Below are 12,688 nucleotides of genomic sequence, written 5' to 3'. Positions count from 1 at the left end.
ACACTCTAAAAACATTAGAGAGCACACAGTTAGGAGTTGCAGTCAATATTTTATGATTGTTACAGATGCATACAATTAATTTCACTTGTATGATTTAATATAAAACATATCACATCTGCTTACAATGTTGTTAGTAATTTTTTTTTTCAATTTAACGTTAAAGTCTATGATCACCCTGTTAATATGGCATTTTTATTTACCAAAAGGACAAACAATTGGCTTTTTTTAATGTCGAAACACTAATACTGATTTTTAATCATGCAAATCATTTTATGAATATTTTTTAATTAATAAAATCATTTACACAACGACTTTTATTTAGGAAAATAACAGGAAATTGCTATATTCCGCTGATCTCGCGAAACCAGATAACTATCGCGAGATTATCTGAACCTATTCCGTGGACTGTGTACTAGTTTTCTGACATTAGTTTTCTGTCCTCCGCTGTTCTGTAAGCAAGTCTGTTACCTGCTTACAGGTGAAACTTAGCAGACTTTCTCTCAGTTCTAAATGAAAGCTGTAATTCTCGCCGCCGGGTACGGTACCAGGCTGCAGCGGGATGTGGTGGCAGACAGCAGCGGGAGGTTCGCTCACCTGGCCGGTGTTGCCAAGCCGCTGCTGCCGGTGGGACGATGTGCTCTGATATCACACTGGGTCAATGCTCTGACCTCCTCTGGGTGTGTGGACGGCATTTATGTTGTTGTAAGTAAAACAGAGCACAGCGTGTCAAAGGTGAAATGTACAATTTGAGGTACAAAAAAAAAAATACTTTTGACTCCATTAATGAAAAAGTTCGTTTCTAGTTGATTATCACATTTAGATTTTCCATAGAAAAGATCAGATTAGAAATTATAATGCTAAAAAACTGTTTATTTTAGTTTTCAAAGTAGTAGTCTTTAATTTACTTGGATTATTATAAAGCATAGTACACTATATGAATATTAAAGGACAGGTATATAAGGAGCAGGTGTGATTCTTGAGTCTGTTGGGGCCCTGGGCAAAAATGTATTGGGGGGGGGGGGGGGGGCTCCAAACAATTTTCATCTCCATCATGTCTGCCGGTGTCCTGATGCTTCTTCCTCTTTTTTTCCCGTTTCCTTTTTCTCTCCTATAGACAGATAATCTTATAACCTATAATTAATACAAAATCTACACGTCTTGTGCTTTACTTTTTGTTATAGAAACTTGTCTTCTTATAACATGTTAATGCATCAACAATGGAAATAATAATCAAATAATAAGTCTTGCAAACATTACACTTAAATGCCCATTTTGCATTTTCCTTTTGACTTATTGTTAAAAAAAAATTAACAAGAGGATGATGAGTTGAGAGAAAATGTTTTTAAGGGCAAAATAACATTTTCTTATCTGCTATTCAAGTAGTACATCTTCTGGAGTTTGGAATTCAGTCACAGTTAGATATGTTTGACCCATGCTTGATATGATATAAATCTGAAATTTCATCAAGGCTGTTAGTCATCTCTTATATAAACCTGAACTGAGACTGATGCTCCTGTTTTTCTCTTTATAGACAAACGCTCTGTACCACGCTGCGTTTGAAGAGTGGGCCTCACATTTCACAAATGTCAAGATTCTCAGCGATGGGACAAAAAGCAACGATGTAAAATAAAAATTGTGTTTAAATGTATTGTTAATTAATAAGATTCATACATCTGAGTGGGCCACATCTTATACCGGCCTTTTCTTTTCAGTAGTCAAACTCTAATTGAAGTAACTTTCTTATGTGAACAGGAGCGTCTTGGTGCTGTGGCCTGTCTGCAACTGGCAGTAACGCACTTCAACATCAAAGACCATGTGGTTGTTATTGGAGGGTATGTTAGAGCTGTTGGGAACTCCTGTTGTAAAATATCATCCTATTGTTGCATATGTTGATGCTAAATGACTGATGGGTACAAAAAGTGTAGCATTGCATTGCTTCAGCCTGCAGCCCAGAAAAGGCTGCACTGGCTGCAGCTAATCAAATGTGCTCGATCAAATAACATCCTGTAAATGTGCGTGTATTTGCCACTGGTGGGATCATACTGATATAAGAAGTGTCTGTGGACATTATGCACAGGATCTCTGCAGAGAAATAGAGTACATACGGTAATCAACATTCATTACAATGCCCTCTTTAAAGCAACCACACTCAGTTGATGAAACAGTAGTTTCACATTGCATGTGTTGTTGGTCTACTGATTCCTTGAATTGAAAACTCACAAATTGAGGCAGTGGTAGACAAGCAACTCTTATTCTCTGTGTGGAAATTACAGTTTTCTATCAATGGAGTCTGGTGGTTTGGATGAGAGTAGTATACATCAGTGGAGTCTGGTTTCATAAACACAGAAGCATCTACTCTTTAACCAAAATGTTTGTTTCTGTAGGGATCATTTCTAATATGTGAGACAGAAATGTTGGCCAGTCAGTGGCAAAAACAAGCTATTTAAGTGGACTTACTTTGTTCAGATCATAAGTTGCAGCCATCACAGCCAGCTCACAGCTTCCAGGTGAAGCAACAGCTGGAGCACTTTAAACTTTCTGAACCAGTTCGTCATTTGTACTGCAAAATCTTAAACATCTTAAACCCTTCAATAGGAACAAAATGAAAATCAGTTTCTGTCTAATGAATAGAACCCTTTCTATCTTTCACAGCGACACACTCTTTAAAGAAGACTTCAGCCTCGGTGAAGTAAAGAAGAGATTTTCTGACCTACAAGCAAAGTGTGAGGACGACTGTCTGGTGCTGTCTTATCAGTGCAAAGAAGAGGGTGAGTCTTTTCAGAATCTACTGAAGAAATAAACCTTCTACGTGCACCTTTGTGAAATCCTGGAGCGTCCAATGTAGTGTCCGGCCTCTTGCTCAAAATCCCTTCTGTGTTGTGTGTCCGGACAGAAACTCGTAAATATGGGATTTTGGAAGTGGCCGGTGATCTGCGCGTCCTGTGCATGAAGGAGAAACCTCTTCCTTCTGAGACAAAGTCGAGGAGAGCTGTGAGTTCAAAATAAACACTGAATAGAAAAGTTGATCGACCTTCAAATTGTACGATACTTATCCTCTTGAAATAAATGAGCTTAGTGATGAAAGACCTGCACACCAGATTCTCTGTCTCAGTGATTTCTTTAGTAGCAGAATAATGGCCTCTGACTGTATTAGTAAAGTAACAAATACTGTCTGTGTCGTTTAGTTATCTTGTTTTTATTTTGAAATGAATACAAAGGTTAAAGTCCGGACAGTCGGCTTAAATCGGAGGGTGTGTACATCCACATCAGGTCTACAGATTGTAAACCTGTATTGGCCTGATATAACACTATTAGAAGCAGAATATTCAATGTTGTCACCAACACAATCACGTCAGTATCAGCTCATCCATCATTCACAGTACACATAAAGGTTTTTTAAAAAAGCACAAGGGCTACAGGAATGATCATCAAATGATGATTTGATGACGCCCAACATTTACTCTGAACGTATTTAAACAGCATTTGCATTTATAATCTCTCTTTTGTCTTTCAGTGTCCCTGTTTCTACGTGTTTTCTAAGAAAAGCCTTCCCCTGCTGGACACCTTCATGGAGGAAAAGAAGGTCAAATAAATAACTCAAATGTCTGACACGTTATGGGAATTAATCGTAAATGCTGTGTTTTTTTTATTTGTTAACTATTATGCACACTGTTTTTATTTACAGGAGGCTCCTATTGAGGAGAAAGATGCTCCAGGAATCTTTGTGTCGTGGCTCATTCCCAGGTAGATTCTAGAGGTCCTTTGAGTTTCCTTCAGCTCCACATCGTCCTCAACAAAGTCGTACAAATGATTCTCTAATCCTGCTTTGTGACACTCCCTGTTCTTGTCGTCTGCATGTGCTCAATGATGAAGATACTCAGCTAACGTGAACAGTATTTATAAATCAAAATCTCAGAGTGTTTCTTAATAAACATAGACCTGTTTATTTTTGTTCTCCTTTCAGGAAACCTGTTTACATTCATGAGATCTCTGGGCGTTTTGATGTCGGAAACCTGCCCTCCTATATCGAATGTGACCTTTACTTCAAAGAAAAACAAGATGTCGACTCTTACATGGTGTAGAAAATCTGCCATATTTATTTCACCTTGAGATCAAGATAACCCCAATCAAATATGAAATCTTAGTCCAAGTAAAAAAGAAAATCTGAAATAATAAATCAAGAATTACACCTGTAAATATACCTTTTAATATTATTTTTGATGTAATTTTATAATGAACATTTTCTATTAAAATGATTTTCATACAGTCTACCCTGTCAGCAGTCTTGTGCATTTGTCCGAGGCCTTCTCGCGTTTATCCTCCATCTTTGCGATGCGGGAGCCGAACTGCATGGCTCTCTTGGGCAGGACGGCTGATTGGCCGAGACCGAGCTGCCTCGCTGTCAATCTCAGGAGGAGTTTCTCCCCGACACCTCGAGGAAGCGTCAGATCGGCCTTTTCCCACACGGGGAGAGAATTCAAGAAGCTCACCACGTCCTCGTCCAAGTACGGAAACCTGCAGAGGCCAGAGTTACATAAGTCAGAAATCCTACTCTTGATAGTGGAGGTGAAGATAACTGAATGTAATGAGCAGAGTGCGCTTAGCTTCTTTTATTTATATATTTTCAGAAGATTCACCAAATATCTTCAGTAATAAGGGGACAAAGCTAAATCGACTACCAAACAACTTTAAAAAAAGAACAGCTTATAACCTCCGACAGCAACTTGATTTGAGAAATGACAGCTGTAGCTAGATTATTCACAGAAAGTGTTGATCATATTTTCATGAATGAAAATGAAGAGCAATCAGACACATCAAGTTTTGCAGTTCAAAGCAATTCACCCCAGCTCTGCAGGGCTAGACGCTAGCAAACATTGATGCAAACAATGCACTTTTTGATTGACTTTAGAGTCAGAGCAGGACAGACCACTCAGCACATGTTAGTCATCAAGGAATACAGAATCCTCATCAAAAAAACAAATACTGAATGAAAACATAACAACTTGCCCCATAGTGAAAATCTGATAGGATAAATGTTTTAACCTTTTGAAGATTTATTTACTCTTAAATCTGCGCTTCAGACAGACTTACCTCGCCTCTTTCCCATGGTCGCCTATCACTCGGTCGTCTCGACCCAGATTCCTGGAAGAGATCCTGCCCAGCTCCATGGCCAGCTCCTGGATCAGTCCCTCGTGTCCCGACGTTTTAAATCGGACTCTGTGTCTGGAGTAACCGGCGAGCTGCTCGTCTGCTCCAATTCCTGTTAAAATCACCTGCAGGATGAAGGAGCGACACAGAAAAGCTGAAAAGCTTCAGTATGGAAGTGGAGGATTGTGAAACATATTAACAGCTATTATATATTTTTTAGAAATAAGAATCAGTAGATTTGGACTTTTTAAAGTCTAATGTCTGATGTCTGTTCTTCACCTTTGCTGACGATGTGAAGGGCTTCTGGTCGTCCTCGGAGATGAACCCTTTCCCTCTGGATGCAAACCACACCGCACATCCAATGCTGTCATCCAGCACCGTATCCAGTGGATACACCAGATGACAAACACGCTCCTGTCGCATTTCCTGCAGCTCCTCCTGCGTTACATTGACTTCAACAAAATTCCACCGTCTTTCAGGGTTCAAGTCTTGTAATTCCTTGAGACCAGCTCTTCCTGTAATTCTGTCTGGAACATCAAAGGGGCCGGATGTTTGTGACTCAGCACCAGGTTTATCGTGTGTGGGTTTGTTGTTGTGTTTTTTGGGTTTCTTTGCAGACTCTTTCTGCTTCTTTGGCTCCTGCAGTTTGAACGCTACATTGAGAAGGTCTATTGGTTCATGAGCAGGTATGTGACGATCAGCTAACACAGCTAGGATCATTGAATCGATTCCTCCGGAGAAAAGGACAGCAACACTAGCGTGGTCATAAGTGGGAGGGGGATCATCCTGAATCCTGAAAGGCAGAGCCTGAACACGTCGTCGTATCGCCTCGCTGAGAACATCTATAAGACCGTTCACCTCGTGTTTTTTCTCTTTGCTGGCAAGCAGCTGCTCCAAATCCTTAATACATGAGTCTGAATGAATTTCTTCTTCATTTATTGACTCTGGGATGGATGTATTAAGAGGGCACACAGGTGAGGTGAGCACCAGGCCTGCTTCATTCATCACAGCACTGCAGCAGCTTGGCACAGACTCTAATATAGTGTCACTGCAGCCCGAGTCGGGAAGATTTCCTCCATGAGCCCAGGGAAAAACCTCGAACATCACTGAACCAGCTTCTGTGGCTGCCTTCAGATCGATCCTGTACACACCAGCTGCTGGGACCTCTTGCCAAGCAGACTGATCAAGTCCAGAACTGTAGGCTGCAACAGAAGTCAGAGTCAAGGCGTTTATGTTCTCATCAAATTTCCACAGCAGACTCCGCCTACCAAAGAAGTCTCTACCAAACCAGAGGCAGTCCGCAGCCTTCTGGTAGTAAACAAACCCCCATGGTCCGCGTATAGTGGGCAAAACTGACACAATCTCTGAGGGACTGTTGCAGGATGAAAGACGCTGAGCGATAACAGCAGTGTCGTTTTCCTCTGGCATCACAGGGACACCTCCAAAAATCTCCCCGTTCCACAGAAGGACATTTCCAGCGTTGTCTTGAACCGGCTGAGCGGTGAGAATACCTCTCATGTGAAGAACATGGGCAGAGAACAGACACTGATAGCAGGAATGTGTACCTCTCACTGTAAGATCCTGGTTGGAGTCAGGCCCTCTTCTCTTTAAATGTTCATAAATCTTTTTGTCACGCTCAACCTGAGCAGGTGATAGACTCAGCAGGCAGAATATACCACACATTGTGGTGGTCAAGTGGTGAAGTCTTACAAATCCTGCAGCTCCTTCTTCAGGTTATCCAGTTCCCCTGGAAACAGAAAATAACATCCTCAATGTTTATCTACGACACACTGAAGAATATTTAGATTAGATGGATGATTATTTTGTTGATCCCCGGAGGAAATAGGACTTTTTGTAGCAGCCAATGTCATTTAAATTACAATAAAAACAACACTTAGAAGAAACAGAATTCAGATACAAACAAATTAAACTTTTACAAGTTTGGCTTTTAGTTTTGTATTTGTTGAATGTTGATGAAGCTGCTATTACAAAGTGATTTCCCCTTGAGGATAAATAAAGTACTGCATCTATCTATCTATCAAGCCAAATACAGAGAGCAGCAGGGGGCAGACGAGGATTTTAAAGTTTTATCCACAACAATCCTACATCTCTCCTGACGACCTGTTCTTATAATGCACAATAAAAATCCTTCTCTCCTGACCGACCCCGTTACTCTTCTGTGATTATAGGATGCTTTATGATCCATTTGAAACAGCTTTCTATGATTCACTTATCACCCCCAATAATGTTTATTTACTCCAGTTTGAAGCTCTGAACTTACTTTTGTTTGAACTCAGTGTCTGACCTCTGTCAGCTAGAAAGAAGATGTTGCTGTTCCTCTGCTGGATGTAGACTTTCTGGGGGGAAATTACAGACAAAATGTACGTTAATGCATGTTGTTCTCACACCAAAAAGCAGGATTCTCTTCAAAGTTTACCGGTGTTACGCTTAAAAGAGTGATATATACTGCCCTACAAAGGCAAGAGACCTTAACTCGCCAGAGTGTAAAACTGAGAAAAATGACTTTAGGGTATTTTTGTTGTCCAGCCAAATGAGTTGCAGGCAGAATATTGGAAATGTGGCAATTCTTTGTCTTTGTAATGAGGTTACTAATGTTCATAAAAATCTTTGCCTCTGCCTTGTTTTCTCGAGGGCTTTTGGAAGTTAAGGCAAATACAACCTACTATTTTCTTTAAAAAACAACACAAATCACACAAAAATGACAAAAACTCATTTTTGAAAAGTTGAAGTTACTGCCTTTTGCCTTTGCAGGGCAGAATATAGAGTGACCATGTTAACACGTTTCCATGGTTTAACGTAGAACAAACACAGAGATAACGCAGAGCAAACGGCACTGAGAAACGACCGTTCATTTAGTGGTGGTAATGATGGTGACTATTCTCCACCCGATCATCCATGGTCATATCATAAACCCGTGTTTGAAATGCAAATGTTTTCTTTCTGTGTAAAGCCTGGCTGACATTTTGCCATCAGCTCATCAGGTATGTTTGGTTGTTCCTGTTATTGTTCCTTTTATTTTGGAGCTGCAAATCTGCAAATCTGTATCATGTGAGTTCAACAAATGTAAATGTAGCCCAAATAAACAACACGTAGCAGACTGGACACATGTATTCCTGACTGCATACATGCATTGTGAAAATACAACAATGTTCTGACGTTTTTCTTTTAGTTTGCGTACTTGAGTATTTTTAAAAGCAACTTCTCCAGTACAGTACTAACTCGGGTAATAATTTGACTGAGCAACTCTCACATATATTGGAGTCATATTTGACCAGGAGTATCTCTACTTTGACTCAAGTCATGAAGTTGTGTGGGCTGCTATGTCCACCACTGATTATGACACTTTTCGTCTTCATTATCTTTTGTAACCATGACAACCAACCACAGTCACGAATTCGGCCGGAAGGCACCAATTAACACGGTCACTCTTTAAAGCGAAACACCGGGCATAATTACATTTAAATAAATAAATGAATAAATAAAGTGTTAAAAGTCGGTGTCACGTAGACTTTGGCTTTTCTTTAACACTGTACTTACCCTCGTTTTCCTCAGATTTGAAAGCTCGTCCACCACGACCTTCTGCTCCTTGATCTGCAAGTAGATTAGCAATTTAATGTTTTTAATTATCTATTTTAATAGCCAGATAAAGGTGAAATTACAGGTGAGTACAGGTGAATGTCCGTATATTTACAATTTGACGTATTTCTTATTGAATTACATCCCGATATAACTATCTCATTATTCGCTACATGTTGACGAGCTCATATTTGTACTGTTATATTATTAGGCTATATTTTATTATATTATCCAACAACAACGTTACCTTTTTGTTCAGCTCCTCCTTGAGTTCAGACTGTCCTTCAACGTTTTCGTCGTTATCCCGGCTTTTTGAAGACATTTTGGTCAAAGGATAAATTGAAAAACACAGTTTATAAATCAGAATTGATATAAATGTAGTAGAAGTTAGCAGATGTTCACATGTTGGTGTTGTGAAGGTCTGAAAGCTCTTCCGGGTGTGCGAGTGAGATCTGTCAGATTGTCTCCTTACTGCCTCCTAGAGGTGGGAGGTTGAAATACACTTTATTAAATGTGTCTAATACTTCGCTAAGTGACCTCCTATGTGGTTTTTATTTGGTTCTGATTGTTCTTTTTGCTTGTTTGTTTGTGTTTTGTTGTTGTTTTCTGCCTGTTTTTTTGTCTGTCTTTTTTTATTTGTCGGACGTGGCAAATGTCTAACAAAATGATTTTTTTTCAATGCATACTGTAAGCTGTCTTTAAAGTTGAACTTGAATAAAAACCTTTAAATGGAATGTAGATATAGCCTACTTTATTTTCAATTATCAATTTTACATTCTGTTGTTGAACATGCTACACACACACAGGCTGAAATACACACATGCATAAACAATATCCTATGGATATGCATTTATGGAGAGATGTTAGACTGAGGGGAGGGGTAGAGAGCGCTGCTGGACTGGTGGGGGGGGGGGGGTAGGAGGTTCGGTGCCTTGCTCATGGGCATCTCGGCAGTGCTTAGAAAGTGAACTGGCTCCTCTCCAGCTACGAGACCAATTTCTAGATTTGGCCTGCAATGGGACTTGAGTGGGCGACCCTCCGGTTCCCAACCCAGGTCCTCACAGACTGAGCTACTGCAGCCCTTAAAATAAAAAGTTATTACACTAAATGTATCTTTAATGTTTATTAAGTTTAGGTATTTAATATTCACAAAGCTTTCCACAGAAGCATAGTCATTTTTCTTTCTGGGTGCATATAAGTGGACTACTTTTGCAATCATAAGTGTCTCCCCCTGCTGGGCATCATAAAGAATGCATGTTTAAGACACTTCAACTTAGTGTATACAATCTATGGTATTAAATAATATGGTATATTATACCTTAGCCTAAAGAAATATGTTTAAGAACCTGAGATTTGCCGGCCTTGCAGAGGTCAACAGCTGGTTACGAGGAAATACCTGGATGACACAATTTGTTCATCTTGCTCCAGCTGGGGGTCAGGCAACCTTTGAAACCTCCAGCTGTGCCAGACAAACACACCTGTGTGTGATCTCACGTTGGTTTGAACGTCCATGTTGTATTGATCTGAAACAGCTGCCAGATGTTTACCACTTCATTCCCTGGAAACAAGGGCTGTCATTTTGGGAAAGGTGGTCAGGTCGTCACAGTCAGACAATGACCTTTGATGTTTATCGTTCTCTGTTGGGCACACGTCCAAATCTTAGACCTCAGGTGGTGGTGGTTTTCAACAAAGACCACAGAACTGTTCCAAAAATGGGAACAGATAACAATTTTGACATCTTTTTTTAAGAGTGTCTTGGTTACTAAGATGTTTTGTAACCTTGTTGTGTCCAGTGTCATACAATCTTGGGACACCTCATGAGCCCCTCCTCAGTTATTTAGGCTTGATGTCAATAGAGCTGTAGCCGACTAACACCTTCTAGCTCTGATGCAACAAGGTGTAAAAGCCCAGCACAAAAAAAAGAACACAATCCCTGCATGAAGACTAGATGAATAACTTGATCCAGCCTCAGGCGCACTGCCCTGCAGTTAAGATTGCATGGAGTCTTTCTCTTCTTTAGCCCTGGCTTGTGAGTGTCAGGCCACATGAGGTAAGTCATTCTCATATTTTTGTCCTGGAAGTACAAATTTAGCTCACGTAAACACTTCTTGTTGTTCCCCAGCACGACTGAAAAGGGATCCCGTCAGGGGCAGACATACCTGCTGGTCATATTGCCGCAAAATGACACAGGAGTCGTCTGACCACTGATGACAGGTAGTCCACGGCTGACACACCGGCCCACTAATGGTGCGGCTGGTAATCTGTTTGTACCGGCTCAGTGTGTGCAAACTTTCAAACAGATGAGAGCGCTCTGATATCCTTGAATAGATCACAAAGGGACAGACGTGCCTATTGTCAACACTGGGCTCAAAATATGAGCTTATCTTCTTGTTGGTGGCAGTTTAGCTCGCTCATTGGATGAGACTGTAGAGAGGAGGACTTCATGTTGTGTTTGGTCAGAAATCCACTTTAAACATCTGTATGCGCAAAAATAAAACAATGAAGATTTAAAGTAGACATGCAAAATTTGGGTTCTGGCATACAGTAGGCTGGGCCTTTATATACACCTATATATAGAACGTCATTGTAAAAACAAAAACAAAACCCAATAGGCTATGTAGGCCTACAGGCTATAACCACACATTTTCTCACTCACCATGCTTTGTGGATACGTTTTAAGTATTTTTTAAAGATCTTGTTGAAGCAAAAATAGTAAAACTCTTAAAGGTATTTTGAAATTGTGACAAACAAGCTTATAGGCTTTCTTACACAGACATGGATGAGTAAAATGATTCCTAGTCGTGCCTGGACACAATATGAGGCTTATTGCCAGCAGAGACAATTTTGTAATTTTAACTGAAAGGACTATTTCACTGAATTTTGTAACAGGGAAAGATATAATTGTAACAGAAATAAATTAACTGACCACAACTTCTTAGCACAGCAAAATGTGGTGGCACAATGTGTTAAATCGTCTGAAAAGTTTGATGTAAGCCAAAAGAGTAAAACCTGTGCTTGTTGTTGTGGTCAGGTGCGATGGACTTTATACCAGAAGTTTGAGTAATGTTTGAAAATGCAAGTCAACGAGACCCTTTTTTTATCTTAAGTGTGAGGGTTACTCAAATCATGTAGGTCTACATTAACAAAACGCAATGAAATTAAAAATGCTAAACACTTTTGACTAAACTGACACAAATATACATTTTTACAGAGTTTCTAAGGGGACATGGGAAGAAGAAAAAAAGTTTCAGGTGCACACAGAAAACTATGTGCCTATCGTGCTCATCAGAAACTGTCTTGGCACAAGATACTCTGATGCACTGTATAGCCCAGTGGTTATATAATGTACCTCATGTACAGAGGCTTTAGTCCTCATCACAGCGCCTCAACCCTTCTCTGCATGTCACCCCCCCCCCCCCCCCCTCCCATTTCATAATAGAGTAAGTATTACATGTGCACCAAATAGTCTCTGCCATTCTTTCTCATAAGATACTCATATTAGATATATTCTCATATGAGCCAGAGATATCTCAAAGAGTTTCATGTGCACATGAAAAACTGTAAAACTGTAAAACTTTCTTGTGAGCATGTTAAATTTCTCCGGAGCACAGGTCAATTTCTGGTAAACACCAGAAAGTTATTTTTTCAGTCCATGTCCCTTTAACCCTCTGTAATTTTCAAACCCTAACCAAGGGATGTTTGAAGTCATTCCTAGCACTTGGTTGAATGCAAACATAAGTTGCTATGTCCAAGTTGTCAGTAGCTTCAAGGATTATGTTTAAACTAACATCCGACCCGATTCTTACTTAATCGTTACCTTGCTAGCTAAAAGTGCTGTCACCTACACATTAAGGGTTTTTCTGTCGTACTGGTTTACACTGGAACAGAAACATTAGCTCTGAAAAGGTATAAAACATAGGTTTACTGTTGTTTTACTACATTG

The 12,688-nt window shown here is 40.0% G+C and overlaps 2 protein-coding genes across 2 annotated transcripts; one reads left to right on the top strand and one right to left on the bottom strand.

Annotated features, from left to right (window-relative positions):
• Nucleotides 1-385: 385 nt before the first annotated feature.
• Nucleotides 386-4,269, top strand: zgc:136439 (uncharacterized protein LOC678627 homolog). Its single transcript, XM_061053922.1, has 8 exons — nucleotides 386-702; nucleotides 1,532-1,621; nucleotides 1,753-1,832; nucleotides 2,653-2,768; nucleotides 2,894-2,991; nucleotides 3,515-3,583; nucleotides 3,686-3,744; nucleotides 3,965-4,269. The coding sequence occupies exons 1-8, from the start codon at nucleotides 511-513 to the stop codon at nucleotides 4,080-4,082; spliced, it is 822 nt and encodes a 273-aa protein (XP_060909905.1). The 5' UTR covers nucleotides 386-510; the 3' UTR covers nucleotides 4,083-4,269.
• asnsd1 (asparagine synthetase domain containing 1) lies at nucleotides 3,176-9,196 on the bottom strand. The gene is made up of 6 exons (XM_061053921.1): nucleotides 8,993-9,196; nucleotides 8,707-8,760; nucleotides 7,430-7,505; nucleotides 5,428-6,895; nucleotides 5,092-5,273; nucleotides 3,176-4,515 (listed from the first exon to the last, which is right to left on the bottom strand). The coding sequence occupies exons 4-6, from the start codon at nucleotides 6,829-6,831 to the stop codon at nucleotides 4,269-4,271; spliced, it is 1,833 nt and encodes a 610-aa protein (XP_060909904.1). The 5' UTR covers nucleotides 6,832-6,895; nucleotides 7,430-7,505; nucleotides 8,707-8,760; nucleotides 8,993-9,196; the 3' UTR covers nucleotides 3,176-4,268.
• Nucleotides 9,197-12,688: the final 3,492 nt, after the last annotated feature.

The sequence above is a fragment of the Labrus mixtus genome, chromosome 13 (genome assembly GCF_963584025.1).
Source record: "Labrus mixtus chromosome 13, fLabMix1.1, whole genome shotgun sequence".
In the NCBI taxonomy this organism is placed as follows: domain Eukaryota; kingdom Metazoa; phylum Chordata; class Actinopteri; order Labriformes; family Labridae; genus Labrus; species Labrus mixtus.
The sequence above is the reverse complement of the archived record's forward strand: the minus strand, read 5'-3'. Positions and strand labels throughout refer to the sequence as shown.